The 19060-nt window shown below is 37.5% G+C and overlaps 1 protein-coding gene across 1 annotated transcript in view; it reads right to left on the bottom strand.

Moving 5' to 3' along the window:
* Nucleotides 1-19060, bottom strand: part of ITSN1 (intersectin 1 (SH3 domain protein)) — a gene marked incomplete at its 5' end in the record, with an annotated part of 55053 nt that overhangs the window by 19432 nt on the left and 16561 nt on the right. Inside the window, 4 exons of the mRNA XM_009580355.1 lie at nucleotides 2035-2226; nucleotides 5572-5689; nucleotides 8803-8924; nucleotides 13677-13722. Coding sequence (XP_009578650.1) covers nucleotides 2035-2226; nucleotides 5572-5689; nucleotides 8803-8924; nucleotides 13677-13722 — 478 coding nt within the window. The remainder of the gene's footprint in view (nucleotides 1-2034; nucleotides 2227-5571; nucleotides 5690-8802; nucleotides 8925-13676; nucleotides 13723-19060) is intronic.

Here is a 19060-nt window from a genome sequence, read left to right as displayed (position 1 = left end):
AATTATATTGAAATAACATTCAAAGAAACAAGACAAGTGTCATTCTGAAATTAAACAGGTGGGCTCCAGGCTATTCTGGTGGCAAATTCATTACATGCACTAATGCCACTTGGTGAATTCTGTGTGTACACAGCAACAAGACAACAAACACATTTTAGTCTATCTTTTATATGAAGAATTTAATTATCTATACATGTAACTAATTTTAAAGGCTGTATTACAGTTGTTAAAGCTGCGGGTTTTTATATATTTATATAATTTACATTCATACTGATGAAATACTGAAGTGCAATTGAATAAGGAGCTTCACTTGTTCTTTGCACTGCCTGATGGGTCAGAAGGAGGGAGATGGGGTAGGATTAGAAACGCTACAACACTGCCAGCATGAAATTTAGAAATAAATGAAATACATAAAACAGAAGATAACTAAATGGTAAAGTAATTAGTAGAACGGCTATATTGTGCTTGAGGCATTGGGAAGAGAGGGTTTCTGCACTGACAGCACCAGGCATTTCATCAAGAGCTTGTAACTAATGCTGGAAAGACAAACATGGCTTAGCTACAGCACATCTACTACATAAACTTGACTGTAAGCTCCATTTAATATTAATTTGTATAAATTCCACAGTCTAGTTTAAAAAATGTAAACATTGGAAATTAATTGCAGGGAGATATTTCTATACATTCTTTCTTGTCAGGAAAATTACTTGTTCAAAATGTGTTGTTCCATAGTCATAACACAGTAAAAATGAGAAATCAAACTTCATGTAACCAAGATGAAAATAAAGAAGTTAATTCTCAAATCCCACATGAATGTAGCATTCTATTGATTTCTGATACGAAAATGCAAAAAATGAAACATCTGAGACAAACACAAACCAGGGTGTTTTCTAACTGTATGCAGCTACAAGTAATGTGCAAAATAAAATTAACATAACTGGGATAACAACATTATGCAAGGTTAACATCTCTTGCATTGGAAGGAAGTTAATTTCTTCTCTCCACAATGTATTACACACTCAACAAGGAACACCTGATACATACAGTACAATAACTACAACAAAATACCTTAATCTGTAATTGGGCACATTTAAAGTTCCTTAAACTGATTTAACTCCTTCTGTTCTTTTGTAATTAAAAAAAAAGAAAAGGAAAAAAAAAAAAAAGAAGACATATTGACAACACTGGACAAGTGAACAATAAAAAAGAAAGATACATAAAGTCTCAAATTTATGGACATTTGGAACAATTTTATAGCACATGCAGCATTCCTTGATAGTGGGTCTTTTTGCACAAACAAAATTGCAATGAAGAAATTTAATTTATACTTTTCCTTTAAAAGGCTAAAATATATATTTAAAAATAATTTTAAAACTACTGAAAGCACCTGTGCAAAGGTGGAAAAATTAGTTGGTAACTATGAAAGCCACAAAAGGACCCACTATCCTCTGATTTTTTTTTTGTTTTTTTTGTTTCATTTTAATTTTGCGTCTATATCTGTAGGTAATTAACTCAAACATTGCGATTACATGCAACTAATGTAAAATGAGGTAAACTGCTCTGCAGTGTGTTCTTCTACTCAGAAGGCAGTAGATGATCATGCTGGAAGCCACATGATCAAGGCTGCATCTCCCATCATCCCTCTGGGCAGTGATATGGGATAGTGGGTCTCTTTGAGGACTTTCAAGCCTGAGTGGGGGATGGACAACATATGATTCCTAGAAAAAGGAGGAAAACAACACATAAGCAAAACAAAACAATGAGCAAATTCAAGCTAGGAAAATGAGTCAGGCATGTAAACAGCATGGTGCAAAAATGATAAAGGGTAACATGCTACAAAGGGGATGGGAACTAAAAATAAAACAAACAAAATAAGGTTTGCATTACAGAAGGTCTTCAAAGAGACTTTGACAAGGGCAGCAGTGGTGAAGCTTTGAGTTCTGCAAACCACAGCAGAATCACAGCAATGCTGCATGTTTCATCTTAACGTACTACACAAGTAATCACAGCACAGCAGCAGAGAGGGTCACTTACATTGCTGGCTTGGGTCCATGTCTGTTGTCAGCTTCACGTAGTTGGATGGAAAGAGACCCACTTGTCCATTCACCTCCCCTTTCCACCAGTCTGGGTCTTCCTTGTTAAGGACATTTATAATCTGGCCTTTATTGAATGCTAGCTCATCGTCATTCTGTGCAGTGTAGTCATACATGCCAATTACTTGGCACACTGTAAGATAAAGGAAGAGGTCTATCGCACTGGTAATGTTTCAGCAAAACATAAGCTATGCATAAACCAACTACGAACACTACCGATGTCACAGTATAGTTCCAAGACACTATGCTGATCTGAACTGGTCCTGCCGCGGTCCTGCCCCTCTCTCCTGTGCCCCTGTACCAGTGCTTAGCTGAGCCCTCAATAAATTGGCTCAAGGCGACCTGAAAAAACAAAGAGTTTCCTAGCAGCATTGCTCTCTCAGTCAGCTTACTGAGGGGTCAGGATCACACTAGGGAGGGAAGAGCACAGCAGTGCAAACTGAGAACAGTGTAATCTGCCTGGAACTGTACCCAAGATATTTTTCTTTGGAAGTGCTCGAACAGTAGGATAAGAATTGGAAACATTTAAAATTTTAGCAAAAAGTCAAGCACTTCAAGGATGTTAGCTTTACGTTTCAGAAATTATTCAACTCCTTTTAGTTAATACTTTGTGCCTGTTCACAAACATCATAATCAAATAAACTCCCCATTTAACAAGACCTCTGCATATCTCTCAATATTTAGCTTTGTTAAGGGAAAGAAAAGGGAAAGAAAAAAAAAAGAAGATATAATAAATAATTAGAAATAAAAATAAATGGGCACCCACTGTCATTTGTCACACCTAACACATCAACTAACCAAAGTGTACATTTTCCTGGCATACTGGAGATAAACCAGCATTTCTAAATAAACGTACATTATGGTGTACTCCTGTTTTGTGCTAACAAAAGTTCAAATGTGTGAACACCATTGATGTTCACATTTAATTTTGAAGATGTGTGAATCTGTTTTACAGCATTCTTGTTACAGGTTTACAGGTTATTACTAACATTAAGAACGATAAAAAGTTTAAGCTAGACCATACCTGAATACAATACGTGCATTAACAGATTTGTAACCCATTCTAGAGTTAATTTCTTTCAAGAATTTTTCATTCAAATCATTCTCTGCTACTTCAAAGAACTTTATGAAATTTGGTGCTGTCGAGTAGTACCATTGGAATATCTAAATGTCCAAAGGGATCCCAAGAATCACCTTAAACTTGGGGAGGTAATTTAAGAGAATTCTTGAAGAGGTAAGACTCCTCAATTGAACCTGAAGCAGTGACCTCATCTTGATCTTATTTACACTTGGTCACAAAGCTTAGACTATACCTTAGTCCTGGACAGGAAGCTCTTATAGTAGTCGCAGCAATAAAGTTCTTCACTTATTTTAAACTCCAAAAGCCATTGCTAACCACAGAAGCAAGCTATAGCCTACCTTCTCTGAGCTCCATTTGTTTTCAGCCATTTGTTTCCTTTTTAGAAAGATTGTCTGTTGATTAATACTAGTCCTACTGCAACAGCAGAGGGAATCCAGGTTCTTATGCAACACTCAAATCAGTACAACCTATAATGTTGTCTTTCTTTAAACAAGCAGAATGGTTGAAACACATTTCCCACTATTCCTATATGGTGAAATTCCTTATGCCTGACTAGCTCCATGTAGCAGTAACAGTTCTTTTCATTTCTCAACACCAGGAAGACATGTTCATGACACAAGTTCAGAAGGGAACACATACAAAGCAGTCAGAAATTAAGAAAACCTCAAAGTATAAAGCAAAAGTGCCCATGCAACAGAATTAAAAAAAAAAAAAAGTTTTTGAAATCATGCAGTTTGCATTACAGTATGGCAGATGGAAAGCATATACATCAAAACAAAATGACAAAAGAAACAGAGGCTTTGATGATAGTAGTTTCTGATGGATCCCCTACCTTCAAAACCCAGACAGTAATGGCACCCTCTCAGACCCTTCATAATGCACCACCTTGGGCATTACTCAACGCTTGTAGATGGTTTTCTTCAGGCTTTCCAAGTCTTTTGCTATAGTAAGCCTCCCTACTAACACACTTCCGCTATGAAGATGCTTCTCAAGCATTAACCTCTTAACCTCTTACATTAACCACACAGTTAGTGAGGCCATCTATCCTAATGGAAGGACAAGATTCTTCTTCTCACCCTCCAAAATGAAAGGTCTATAACAAAGTTGAATTTGATAAAAATGGATGCCAATTCAAGTTTTTTATGTTCTGTAGGCAATGAAAAAAGTGCTAAAAAGTTTATTCTGTAAAAGTTTTATTAGCATGTGTGAAAAGTCCCAGGCTGTCAAACCTGAAGTAACTTTAAAAAAAAAAAAAAAATCTCCCATCATATTGCCTTGTAAAAGTATGTCTCTCAATGCTGAGTTACCATTTTAACTGCAGGACTCAAACTCATGAGTCTTCATAGAAGTCTGATTTTCTGCATCTTTACGACTACCATTAAAGGAGCCAGTTAGCACCATTTATAACATTTGCCTTCTCTGATATGGTACTTTTATCTATACCAATGATACATGAAATTAATACCTCAATATTTTCTTCTAGCTCCATAAACTGCATGATAATCCTTCATACATATTTAAAGGAGAGAATTACGCTTACTACCATTTTTCATTTAGAAACGTTTATTTCATTTTAATGATAATCAAAAAATGGCCTGGTGAAGCAGCAAGCTTTTGCTCCCTGCCACCCCCAACTAAATCCAAACAGATAACAGACAATGACGTCAAGTCTTTTGGGTGGCTTATGGAAGAAAATACATCCATTCTACATGTTTTTGCTTGACAAGAATCCTCTTTAGTTAGTACCACACCAACTCACAAGCCCAAAATTATTCAAGACTGCAACAGTTGCAAGGAACAAACTTTTTGTTCTCAGTCTTCTGCCTGGCTTTATACCTTGCAGTAGACTGACGGGACTGTTTGATATTCCCTGTGGTGAAGCTGTAATAAATAGCTTTAAAAATACAATGGTCTATAACTCTTGAATCCTTTAATAAACCTTAAAATAAGTAGCCATACAGGACAAAAAGCTGCATCTTCATTTGAGTGGTTTTGTCACACTTCACCTTAGGAAAAATAAAAGGTTCTGAATGAGAGGTGCCTCAAATGCTACGCCCAAGGACCATCCTGAACCTTTAAAAACTCCTTTAGTACAATTAGTGCAAACAAATAGGACTGATAATTTGAACGTTTTACTCTTTAAGATGTAATGCCAGAGATGGCTTTTTAGCACTCAACAGTTCGTACCTGAGGGACCACCACCATAAATACACAGACCAATTCTATGTTTTTCTCATTTAAAAGAAAAAAAAAAAACTAAAATGAAGTGTTTAACCAAAGCGACTAGTGTAACAGACACTAAATATCCTAGTGAATGTCCATAATTATTTTTAGAAGTCCTGTTGTAAGTGACACACATTACGAAAGCAACTTTGTTAATGCAACCACATTGCTTACCTGAAGGTAATGCTGTTGATTTAGGTAGCTCGGTTGGTGTAGTTTTACTGGTACCAGGGCTCAGAAGTTTTACATAATTAGCAGGAAACCATCCTATCTGCCGTTTTTTCCCTCGTGCCTAGTAAAAAAACAATTCTTTTAAGAGGATTAAGCACATCAACAGATCCTTAGACAAGGTAATTCAGCCAATATTTTAACTACTTGCAGTCACACTGACTATTTTAGAATAAGAAAAATGCATTTTGTAAGGAAAAAGTCAGCTATGTTTGTGGCAATAGTTTAATATTATGATACTTCTATTACACAAAGTAAGCTTTCATAATATATAAACAGTAATTTATAATATCTAAACAGTAGTTATTTACTACTAATTTGAGTGATTTTTCACTTAACAGTGTTCCTACTTTGTGTGCTTTATAATTAATACTACAACCCTGATTCTTCTGAAAGATTTCTCCTGATTCTGTTTAAACCATAACTCTAGAATATTAGGCTAGCTATTGCATTAATGAGTGGCAGCATTTAAATGCTTTTTCATTATGCAAAGAATTGCATTTAAATAGATACCTAGATTGTGATAGTTTTAGCAGAGATTAAGAATCCCAATTACCTCTTTTCTTTTAAAGAAACGGTATCTAAACTTTTTAATAGTCTCTCCTGCCCAAACAACAGACAGGGTATAAACATATGTCACATCAACCAAGTGCTAGAAGAACGGCAAAACATTATGGCAAGAAAAAAAAATGGGTGAAGTTTGGATTCAAATACAAAATCCCAAAGCCAGATTCCAATCAAACAAAAATTAAGCTTTGGCAACTATAAATACATATGGACAGACACAGTCCAAATGATCCTAATTAACAGATGTTAAGGTTTGGAAAGTACACTAGATGTTCTCATGCCTATCTAATCAGAGAACATCAGTACAAAAGCGTGGTGCACACATGTATTAGTGTGCGTGTGGTCCATGTGTGTGTGGTGAGGGAGCAGCAGGTTACCATACACCTGGCCTACAGCAGCGCTCTACAGTTTGCAATGCAGCTGCAATGAGTCACTGCCAAGAGACAGGATATTGGGACAGAAGAACTGCAGGTCCGATGCAGTGTGACAAAGCTTGTGTCACCAAAGCAGGATAGGAATTTGACAGAAACTGCATCCTGTTATTTCGCCAACTGCGTTGTTCATTGCAAATAAAATCAGAAGAACAAAACCTTAAGAAAGATTATTCCAAAACTTTGAATCAAATCTCAGCTTCTAAATCTATTAAATCTACGTTAAGAATTACTTTATTTATTCTTTTTGTGTTAGAATAAGGTTGGAATCTTGGGCATGTAGAATTTTGCCTTTAAAAACAAAATAGATGCTAATTTTAGTGAAAAAAAAGTCATCTAATACATACACTATTCTTTAACTACTTCCTTCCCTCTCTTTTTCTTTACTGAAAAAGAAAGCACTTGATCTAAAGTGTATCTAGAGCATTCATTTTAAGATATTCTGGAAGACTGCATTAAACCCGGAAGTGTAATGCTTAACACATTTGCCTTATTTTACCCTCACTCTGACCTCTAAGACAACTATCATCAAAATTTACTTGAGGCTGAAACTGTACATATACTTCTAAAAAATCTGCCACTTTGAAATTAAATGCATAAAGAAAAGTTAATATTGGTGCCCGTCTCCAAATCTTGTCATCATTTCACTACTTTCGGGGGGGGTTGCTGCTTTTATTGTTAATCATTCCTCAATCCATTTCACCATACTGCTCCATTAGCCTTTATGCTCACATAACAAAGGAGCAAGAACTAGTATTACAGTGTTGGAACAGGAGAATGAAAAGAATAGGTAGGGGACTGCTAATGAAGAAAAAAACAACTTGTAAAACCATATGTAAGATAGTAAGGTATGCAAAGCTATGTATGAGTATTTACACAACCAAAAATTAGTTTTTAAAAAAACCTCACATTAGCTGCTAAGTGGTAATTGTGACAGCTCTTGCCCAGTGAAGCTTATTTTCTATCTTAAAATATATTTAATGTGAGACTCTTTAAAGCTACATGTTAACAACAACATAAAGGTTAGTGAGAATGAAAACCAAAACAATCCTGGAAGATGATTTCTCCACAAAAAATGAAAAAATATCACCAGGAACAGCAAAAAGGGCAGGTAGTAATGTGGAAAAAATATTTGAGTTAGTTTGAGCATCTGCATTGCAAAAATAAATCAATTACATTCTTTCACGTAATATTCCCTGTTAAAAAAACAAAACCAAACAAAACCTCATTCTGTGGTACTGGAGGGGGTGGGGAAGCTTTGCCACTGAAAGTCATTGAGAATCAAAGTTTCCAAATTGTCACGTTCTATTCTTAAAAAAATATTTTATTATCTATTATCGTCTAATACAACACTAAAGCTCTCTCCTATCTGATATTTGCAACAGACACCATTCTTTTCATTCTTCTACAGTAAATTGAGCTGTTGCTGAGATGGGGCCATTAGACTGGTATTCTACACTGTCACATTCATTAAGTAACCTGAAAAAGTGGTGGCCATCTTAGAAAAACCACTGCTGTAAAATACTTCTCAATCTTTCAACAAAAGGGATAGCCAAACTTTGGGCTGAAGCAATTTAGAAAGCTTATTAGGAAGACATTCAGGACTGTGCACCCCAGCATTTCTTCTGCTTTCACAGTGCACACAGGTATCAGCTGATCCAAATGCACGTGATATGCACGGTCACTATTGAAATGGAACGTACAAGTAGACTCTGTCACTTAACCCAACAGTCCCATGCACTCCTGTTGCATGGCTGGGTTTCCCCACCACCCAACGTGACAACTGCTTTTTTACTCACATGAAGACGACTACCGGACACAAGTGGGAGGATTCAAAAGCAGCCAAAACAACAGGCCCTAAAATCCAGTCCTTTCTTGTATCTGAAGAGCCTCCAGGAAAACGTACAGGGGAGGGGACTGCAGGCTGGGTCTGATTCATAAGGTGGGTATCCTTGACTTACAATGAGGCACAATGGCTTCCTCCTGCTGTCCCTCCAAAGTTATTTCAGGTCCAAGGAATTGGAATGTAAGTATATTTTTGTAAAGGCATTTTATTTGTAAATGCTTAATTGCAGAACATTTCAAAATTATTTATCATTGATGCATTCATGATTTTGAACTATTAAAAAATTACAAATTTTTTCACATGGACTTTCATTGTAAAAAAACAGTAACTAACTTGGAGCTCTCCTTCCCACCAGCCACCTGGATTCTTCTTTCTGATAAGAATCAACTGACCAGGAGCAAGAGTAAGCTGTTCTGGTCCCGTTGCTGTGTAAGAGGCAATAACTTGGGCAATTTCTGTTGAAGCGGGAGGAAAAAAAAAAAAGTTAATTTGGAAAAACCTGAACACATTCTATACAACATTAACTCTGCTATTATTACTGGCACAGTATATCCATTTTGTATTTCTTTCCATAAAATTGTTATGTATTTATGTAGTTCCATGAAAACATATGGTAATTATAAAACAGAAGTTCATAGCACTACAGGAATAAAACAGAGGTGCAGCAGCTCTATGGCTAGGATATAAAAAATATTTGAAATAGAGAAGAAGAATAATGACCATCATTAGAGCTATAGGGTTCTTAAAATCAAGTGTCATAATACTGTTTTCAATAAATACATTTTTGTAGCATCAGTTTGGACTAAGCTCCCTAAAAAGATGAGATACATGTTGATGACAGTATTATGAAGAAGTTGCAGTAACAGTGGTGTAAACTAACGAAGGCCTGCAGAAAATTTTTCACCACCAGAATAGACAAAAAAACCAATGTTTTCAAAATGTAACAAACAGGATTTATTTTGAAATCTTTATTCCATGAACATTAATACAAAACTGGTGCCTTATTTGATCACCTACGAGCATGAATCTGACACAGAGTAACCGAGAGCTCACAATTATCTCCCTGTTAAATTAGACAAAGTAGACAAGGCAGTTTACTCCATTTTACAGTGGTTGTGGAAAGACTGATGGCAACTTAGTCATCACAAAGGCTGGCAAGATTAACCCGTTTTTTGAACCAATGTGAACTGACAGGAGCTGTAGGTATTTTGATGTCCTACTGATAGCTTTTAAGTCAGGTTTACCATGTCATCAAACCATGTTTAGGGTGATGGAAAACCTGTTCAATACTATGATAATTGGGAACTTTTCGTAAACAAAAGATGGTAGACTTGGGAACTTTTTAGCTTTTGGTAAGCTATACCTTTAATCTGCTACGTTTACATAGTCCCTTTTTAGTCATTAGAGTTAAGGGGAATCTATGGAAAATTTTTTTTAGCCTTCCTTTAGCTGTAAAAGGTCTCAGACATCCAAAGCAGCACAAAAGTAGTGTTGTTACTGCAGAAAACTCCACTTTAGGATCCCAGTACACAGTCATTCATCGCTTAAGTATTCTTAACAGAACGATCTAGGGGTTGGTTTTTTTGGAGGGGATGGGGAATTTGTTTTTTTGTTTTTATGAAAAACCTTTCCTGGAATAGCAAATTCTGACCCTGTGTTTAAGACAAAGGAGGTTTTTATTTGGCAATACATCAAATAAAACTGGGGACCATCAAACAGTCGATGTGGGCACTGAGCTTGACTGGTTATGGTTGTGGTCTAAGACTATCCTAGAACAAGCCCACAGCAGAGCCAGTAGTACAAGATCACAGAAATGTGTCTCAACTGCTTCAACGCAAAGACAGTCAGCTTAATTTAAAACCTCAGCAATTATCTGATCACAGATCAATACATTGCTTGAGATTTTAGCTTTTATTTGAAAATCTTGATAAAAAATATCTGTATCAGTTATTTTCATTTATGATTACTGTTTGTACATATTTTCAATCTAGTCTATCCTAAAAAACTGGCACTGGAAGACTAAGCAGAAAAAGGTCACACCTGCGGTCAGTCTGTCCTTTTATAAAGCAGCAGAAAGCAATGCATCAGTGAGTGTGAGGTGGATCAGTGGTCAACACAGCAACAACAGCAAAAGGGACTGAGGATGAAGGGAGCGAGTACGCAGAAGTGGTCTGCAGCTTTCTCATGGGCAGTCATACTAAGTAACACAGTGCTGGGCACCATCCTATTTGGCCCTCTCTGTCAACAAGCGCCAAACTTCCTGTGGCCAAGAGAAACAGCAGAGGCACTCAGTAACAACACATCACCCACAGGCTGGGAGAGGAGGGGGGAGTCTGCTGGTAAGGCAGAGAAAGGGAGTAATCATTGAAAAGGCAGTTGTAGGCAGAGGAAACCACAAAGCCAACTCCCTTGAAACAGAGGGAGGTTTTGTTGCAGGGAAGAAACAACACAGTGATTTGAAGATTGCCAGAAAAACAATCAGATGGTTTACTTACAATTTAGAAGAAAACGATGATTAGGAAAATTAAAAATGGTCAGAGAGGCATTCGAGATGTAAATGAACAACATAAGGAGGGTGAAGAAGCAGAGAGATGACAAGCAATCTGAGATCACTGCAAATGATGACACACGCAGAATTAATGATGGCAGAACCTCCCTCAAGATAACCCAAAATGGGGAGAGAGAGGCACACAGAGGTGTGCAGGCAGGAAAGGGTGGAACCAAACAGGTGATGAAAAAGCCAATAGCTGAGAGTTAGAAAGATGCTTTAAACCTGAATCTGGAACTTAGACAGCATACAAAGTGTGAAAGCAGAAGACAGGAGAATGAATTTCTAAGTAAAGTGTAGTAGGTGATGATAGGAGAGCAGAAAGGTTTACACAGAGAAAAGCCAGCAGCAGCACAGTCTGTCCTGTACGAAGGCAAAGCAAGCAAGCTATTTGGCAGGAAAACATAGCTATACTGCTACAAAGTCTGCAAGCTCCCTGTATTTGCAGGTTATTCCACAGTATCACATTAATTCCTCAGGAGGCAAAATGAACACAAGCAAACAAATTAACTGCGGGAGTTTGTAAAAAAATTGTTTTGTTTTGTTTTTTTTAAATCAGGCCAAAACCTTTCTCACTTTCATGGTAATTATAATATTCAGTATGTCATACCGAGAGCAAAAATCTTATACCTTGCATCTCTCTCAGAACAAGAAATTTCTTATTTTTATCTACAAAAAGGTGATTTACAAGGCTCCAGCATCAGCAGCATAAAGAATTTTTACTGTGGACTGTGTGGTAAATAAGTTACGATATGAATTACAAGTTTAACATTCAGCTCTTGCATGTCACAGAGAACCAAAGTTAGAGAAAACAACTCAGCAAAAAAAGTTAAAAAAAAAAAAAAAAAAAAAAGAAAGAAAGAAATAGCTTTCCTTCCAGGAAGGACTTTTTAATTTTGATTTAAGTATTGAATTACTGAGAAGAGATCCAGTTCAATTATAGTCCAGGCCAAAAAATGTGGCCTCTACTTAAACAGGTACATTTAGAAAAAGAAATAAATGCCTTCTCACAGATATAATTGTCCTCATATTGCTGCTTAAATTCGCAAAGACCAGTTTCTTTTCCCTTGCCCTTCAACACACAGTTACCAACTCCCACCCACTCGTCCTGCTGCTTCTAGAATGAACAGGAATATTTCACCTCATTCATTAGCATTTCACTTATATTGGCTGAGCACTTGCAGCTCATTTATAGCAAGAACACCCATGAATCTCCTTGCTGAAAAATAGGCAGGATTGTTCCCAAACTGTTCTTAAACTCCAAAAGATTCTGAACACACCTTTTGTCGACATCCCTCCAGTCTCTACTTCACTGAAAGTTCAAATCCAGGAGACCAGCGATTATAAGGCTGGTACTCTAGGCTGAAGTCTTGTCATCCACCATTCTCCCATGCGTGGAAAAAGCAGCCAGACCTATCAGCATCTTCTCACTATTCCTACCAGATATCACTTCTAGAGGTTTTCCAGATCTCTGTTCTTGTCTACCTCTCTCGAGCTTTGTATCTATTAACACAACTATTTTTAATCATGCAAATGAAAGTCAGAAAAGGCAGGAGTAGTTTACTTCCAAACCCTTCTTTCCTTTCCATCCCTTACGGGTGGATCAGTAAGATCTGACAAGAGCAGTCCATTGCTCATATGTCAAGGTAAAATAAGCCAAATGAAGTTGGGGCTGCTGCAATCTACTCTCCCTGCCTCCTCTTACACACTGACACAGTGAACCAGTTCAGGGAGACAGAGTGAAACCTTCTGCCCGCAAAACAAAATATGGATATGCATGTGTGTGTGTATGGAAATAAGGCAAGGTTTGGTAGATCACATCCTTGAACCACCTCACTGTGCAACTGAACAAGCCTCAGAGAATGGGACAGAATAAAAGCATGGAGCACCCCCTATTTAGTTTGGTTCAGCTCAATGCAAAGTCATCTCTTTGGTACAAAAGCAGATAAGTACACTGAGGGGGAAAAAAGAGATGTCTTCTGGAAAGTTTACAAATACCTGCCTGTGGCAGAGAATGCACTTTTCTAATGATCTTTGGAAATACAGTGGCTGTTTGGAAGGATAGCCCCCACCACCCCAAGAGCCAGGGGACCTCTTTCTAGCCAAAAAGGAGTCTGCAACATGACCTTCTGCAATATGACCAGGCTTGACAGGCAATAAGCTACATAGCATGGACACAAGGTATGTGCTCTTGAAAATGAGAAGCGGGCACAAGAGCTCACAAAGTCAATGTATACCATATTGTGTAGCATTCTAGGCAAAATGCTACACACAGGGTAAGAATGTATACTTCCATTTTCAGAGGCACTGGCAAACTTGGGCTTTTTGTAGTTTTCCACTGTTCTGTTCAGCAGCCTATCATGAAGTTTACACTCATTTTTGAGCAAGCAGATTTTTATTCTCTAGCTACATGCTATTAGTGATTGACACACGCTAGATAGAATGATTGACACACGCTAGATAGAATGATTGACACACGCTAGATAGAATGATTGACAGATTATGTATTATTTTATTATAGACAACAGTTTTTATCAGTGCAAACTACAAAAAAATGACCAAGAGCAAACATAATTTATTTTAATGGCAACAAAATCTTTTCCACGGAGCTTAAGTACTTAAGAACAGATATAAGGTGCTGCCACAATATATGACTCACCAGGTTTCTTCCCTAAGCTTCCTGTTTTTCCAGCTGCTCCAGGAGCCTTGAAACAGAAAGTAAGATGTAAGTTTAGCATTCACACTTATTTCTCCAGTATATGAAAATTATTTACTATGCTTCACTTTAACACACTGAACAATGATGTAAGCAAAAAACCTTCACAGGAATATTCTATTCTTATAGAAACCCTTAATATTTTAGATGGCAATTAATACATAGGAATAAATAACAAGCAGTGTATGGAAGTGGATGACTAACTATATAAACGTGTAGACTTCTTTCCTGAACTTTTCTTCCTTTCACAGGCTGCAAATACCAATGTAATTCCAAATTACATAGCATTTGAAGTGTAAATCTGTGTATCTACAGAATGTGAATTCTGTCAAGTTGAGCTAAAACAACAATAGTAGTTTTCAATTTTACAAATAGTTGGATTGCAAATATGCCTAAAAAGCTAACTGGACATAATTATTTCAATACTGTCCATATTATGGTTCTAAAATTTCACATACGGCACATTAGCACAGTCAGTGTAGTTACTGCATCTTTAAGACGAGTCATCTGAACTCTGTAGGTGGTGTGTGTTGCAGTAGTAAAAGCCCCAACACCATTTCTGTGCCCGACTGAGAGCACAGGACACTGAATAGCAAGGTGCTATCTATCTGTAGCTATTTCCTCTGAACCTAGATGGGGTGAGATGAGAGATGAACATCATCATCATCCAGGCCAAGAGATGTACAAGAAAAGCCTTTGAACAGGCACAAGAAATCCAGCAAGCAGTGAAATTAGTTCAGTTCAGTTATGTATAGGAAAACGATACTGAAAGATGAAATTTAACATGGAAAGCTTTCCTAATTTACAAACTCAAAGTTCTCTTCCTGAAAAAATAAAAATCTTTTTCCTTGAGACCACTGGGTATTTGGGAAGAGTTATCTTTATTTATTTATTTTAATGCACTCACAGGTCTACTGATACAGATGTAATTAGAGTATTCAAAACAGTGTGTGGTCTCAACTCTGACCCTTGCATGCCCTCCTTCCTCAGTCATCTTCCAACCCTTTTAGTCACCACTCTTTAGGACAGATTCCCCTGCCCCCTAAATAATTACTTCGGTTTCTTCCCAGTACCTTGCCAGTCTTATCTTCTACAATAAAAAAGCTTGATATGGATAACAGCAACATAACAAATCTAAACTGTACTTTGGTCAGAAATGTTGAATAACCATAAATATCCTCTTGCCTTCAAGCAAGGCTGACAACACTTCTGCCTCCCCCCAACTTCTCCTTTAGGATCCTCCTTACAAACTTGGGAGTCTACATCAAGTGACCCAAAGGTTTTCACAGAATCCTAATTTCTCTATGGGAAAGAACAGTTGCAATTCTCAATATTCTCCATATTAACTCGATGCTTTGAAAACTTGGGGATTCTGGCAGAAACTAATATAACGAGTAAATAAAAAACTAGTTGAATGACAGAGAACACGGCCATTTAAAAAAACATAAAAAAGAATGCCTCTGTAGAATAGATTATTAGATAGATCTTCAATCTGTCTTGAAGATTACATAGCTGCTCTAAGACATCCATGTTTTGAACATCTTTCAGAAAAGCTACTAAAGAAGCCTGATCTTTCAGACTGAACTATAGCACCTCACAACGCTTTATTAGTCAAGTGAACCCCATCTAAGAACAGCAGAAAATCCAGCAGAGTTGGCATTACCTACCTCACAAGCTGTAACTAGTACTGGAGGGTAAGAGTGGGGATGGGAAGAATTTTTTTTTTTTTTTTTTTTTTTTTAAAATTTGGCACCAAAGCACCTTGCATACATCTAGTATACCACGCTTCTCCTTGACATTTTGCAACTTAAATTTTGGAAAGGATTGTGCAAAGGTGGATGCTTTAAATGATACTTAGATACTGCTGTCTCAGTGCTACTTTCTTGTCATTGTAAAAGACTGATTATAGTTAACTTCCTACAAGGCCAGCAAATCTTCCTTTCTTCCCTATGTTCCTTTCTTTCTCTTCAGTTCTCCACCTTTCTCTACAACCACTGTGACCTATATTAACAAAAAAAGTGAAATAGGAAAGCATCATGCAGAGATCAGATACAAACACTAGGTTTTGGTCTGGGGACAAGGAGAAGATGGTCCAGATGAAGTGACTGCGAGTCCATTGACAGTCCCAAGTAGGGAAGATTAAAAGATGTGGAACCAAAGGTGACAACTAGCACTGATATGGTAATATTAGGAATTAATTCTACTTTGGAAAGTGTTTCAGGCAGAGAAACACCCTCCCCCCTCCACAATAAAGAACAAGTGTTTGGACCTTCAGGGAACATACTCCTTCAAAATATCACTTAGTTGACATCCATGTTGCCAGATTAGGAGCATATGGACAGATAAAACAGGCTGTGACATTATCTTTACAGTTAACTGGCAAACATACAGAGATTATTTTAAGAAAGAAGCTTCAAAATCACCTTGACCAGGCTAAGTCTGAATTCTGTTTGAGGATTCTCTGAATCCTTGGTAAAAATGCAGAAGAAATACATAGAGAAGTCCTGCAGTACTTCAATACATAACTAAATTAATAAGTAATGCAGTTAAAATGGACCCAACTTCTGGCCCACCCAGCAGATCGAAAAGTATTTTCTATTCTTTCTGTTGGAAGAAACACAGTGGAGATGACTTTCCCATTCTATTTCCCTTTTGAACACCTGCCTTTGAGGATATTTTGTGACAAGTGATAAAGTCTCTTGAAACAGTAGAGTAGAACTTTTTTTGCTAATTTAATAAGACACAGCAGTAGACTTGCCAATTGTGTTGTACAGAGAGACCCTTAGAATCCAGGTTACTATTCAGACCGTTACTATTTTCAGAACATTTATGCAATGTTTCATAACTAGAGGCATCTAAATTTTTGTGTTTCCACATCCACCATATGAGCTCCATACCTTATGGCGAGGTAATTATCACCAGTCTCAGAGAAAGGCAGGGTAGAATAAAAACGTGTTACACATCTGTATCCATCTACCTCAATCTAATGAAAACTCTGAGAACGGACCATGAACCAGTGTAATCGTTTATTTGAAGAACAAAGACTTTCACTCTGTTAATAAGTTGAAGCTTTAAGGAACAGGAAATAGCTTAATTTAGCAATTGGAGGTGAATGGGTAGCCTGGGACTAAGTACAGAAGAACAGATTCAAAAAAATTTCTTCTGATGCATAAACCATTGATATTTTGAGGCTTACAACCCTTTCTACAAACTCTATGCTTGTTGTTGAAAGATCAGCACTGCCTTTTTCTTCAGGCCTAAGTCAATAGTGCAGAACACATTAAATTAATTTACTCTTTTAGTAACATTTTCCACAATCAGCCAGCTGTCCAAGCACAGCGGCACATCTGAAAGTTAACAGACAGACACTATTGAGAAATCCTTTGTAAAAACTGGCTCTGTGAACAAGCTGAATAGCAAAACACTGTACGTGTAATGGCAATTATCCACTTGGAACAAGAAATATGTCCTGTGGGGCATATGAATCACTTTATGAAAATAAGCATCCTGGATATCAAGACCTCCATGAGCTCTGTGCTTTTTCCTCCCTCTCTCATCAAGATTTTATCTGAAGATGTGATTTTCACCAGCAAAAAGGACAGTTGGAGCATTTTTTGATGAACTGCACTTAGCTGTTTCAGCCCCAGACAAGTTGAGAACAGAGAAATATCAAATTGACCTCTCTAATAAAAATAGTTTTCAGTATTGAATGTCTATTTCTTAGTTCTCTACAAATAAGATTTGCCAATATGCATGCCTGTCTCTCATAAGGACAAGCATCCAGTCCCTAAAAGCACAAAAAAGGCAGCTCTGCACATCTGAATGTAAATTCCCAGGTTTTGAGACTAAACTCGAGAATATCTTAAGGGAAAACAAAAACAGTTCGTTCACAAAAGTTCAAAGGAAACTTAACATTAACTAACAAGAATGTAGCTGAGGTTAAGTAACTAATGAGCAACTATTACTATCTACCTATGACACAGGCCTCACAGGGTTTTAGGAAGCTGATGGTGCAAGTCTCCACTCATCAACTACAACACGAACTTACAGGTAATATAAAGAGACTTAGGGCACAGTTTCATGATCACAAGATATTCCACAGGTTAGGCAATTATCTGTACACTTGTTCCTATACCTCCATGGGGCAAGCCACCCTCTTTTTGATGTATGTGAAGAATTACTGGCAGGGCTGACCTATAATCCACATCCTAGACTGCAAAAAGGAGTGCCTTTCTTAACCAGGTAAATTCCTTGATAGAAAACCCAAAAACACCTCTGCTGCCACAACTGAATGGATGTTGCACCACGCAGAGGAGAATCAGGCTGCTAGACTTGCGGACAGAAAGTTCAGAACTTCTTGTCTGGACTCTCACTGAGCTCTGTTGTCAGGGTAAAACTACACCCTGCCTAACATCACAACTTACTACTGTACAAAATTTACTCTAACTGTCAAAAAGACAAGCTAGCCTGCTGTGATAGACTCCATAGTGCTACAGCTACAAGGCTTCCACTAATTGAACTGTTAAGTATTCCTCTTCTAGTCTGGGACCTGATCTAACTTTATCTGCTGCTCCATAGTCACTAGATTTGATGCAACTGAAAGGTAGGAATGAGCACAGGCATATCCAAAACCATATACTAAACAAAAGGAATGATGTTTCCCTTCTAAAATGAAGTATTTAACACAAAAGCCAGTTAAGAATGCAGTTCAAAACCAGCTTAAGCTAATCTAAGCAGATGCTGAGGCAATCTTGCCTCCTTCACTACTCTCCTCCCATACTAATTCTGGTACTGACATTTTTCTAACCCTTGCTGAGGTGATTCAGAGTACCATCTTAGAAGTATGTATTTCTTCTGCTAGACTAGTTTTCTGCTCTGCTTAGTGTTCTGAAACTGGCTTATTAACAGGTCAGAGGAAAGACAGTGGCAGCAAAAGTGTGCCAGGTAGGACCATACTTGTGCTTACTTAGAATGGGTGTCGTGGTTTAACCTGGCAGGCAGCCAAATATCATACAGCCGCTCGCTCACCGCCCCCTCCCCAGTGGGACGGGGAGAGAATTGGAAGGGTAAGAGTGAGAAAACTCATGGGTTGAGATAAAAACAGTTTAATAGAACAGAAAAGGGAAAATAATAATGATAATGACAAAATATACAAAATAAGTGATGCACAATGCAATTGCTCACCACCCGCGCTGACCGATAACCAAGTAGTGATCGGTACTTCCTGGATCATGCCTACCATTCATATACTGAACATCACGTCACATGGTATGGAATACCCCCTTGGCCAGCTGGGCTAGCTGTCCTGGCTGTGCTCCCTCCCCGTC

The sequence above is a fragment of the Fulmarus glacialis genome, unplaced genomic scaffold (genome assembly GCF_000690835.1).
Source record: "Fulmarus glacialis isolate BGI_N327 unplaced genomic scaffold, ASM69083v1 scaffold34676, whole genome shotgun sequence".
In the NCBI taxonomy this organism is placed as follows: Eukaryota; Metazoa; Chordata; class Aves; order Procellariiformes; family Procellariidae; genus Fulmarus; species Fulmarus glacialis.
The sequence above is the reverse complement of the archived record's forward strand: the minus strand, read 5'-3'. Positions and strand labels throughout refer to the sequence as shown.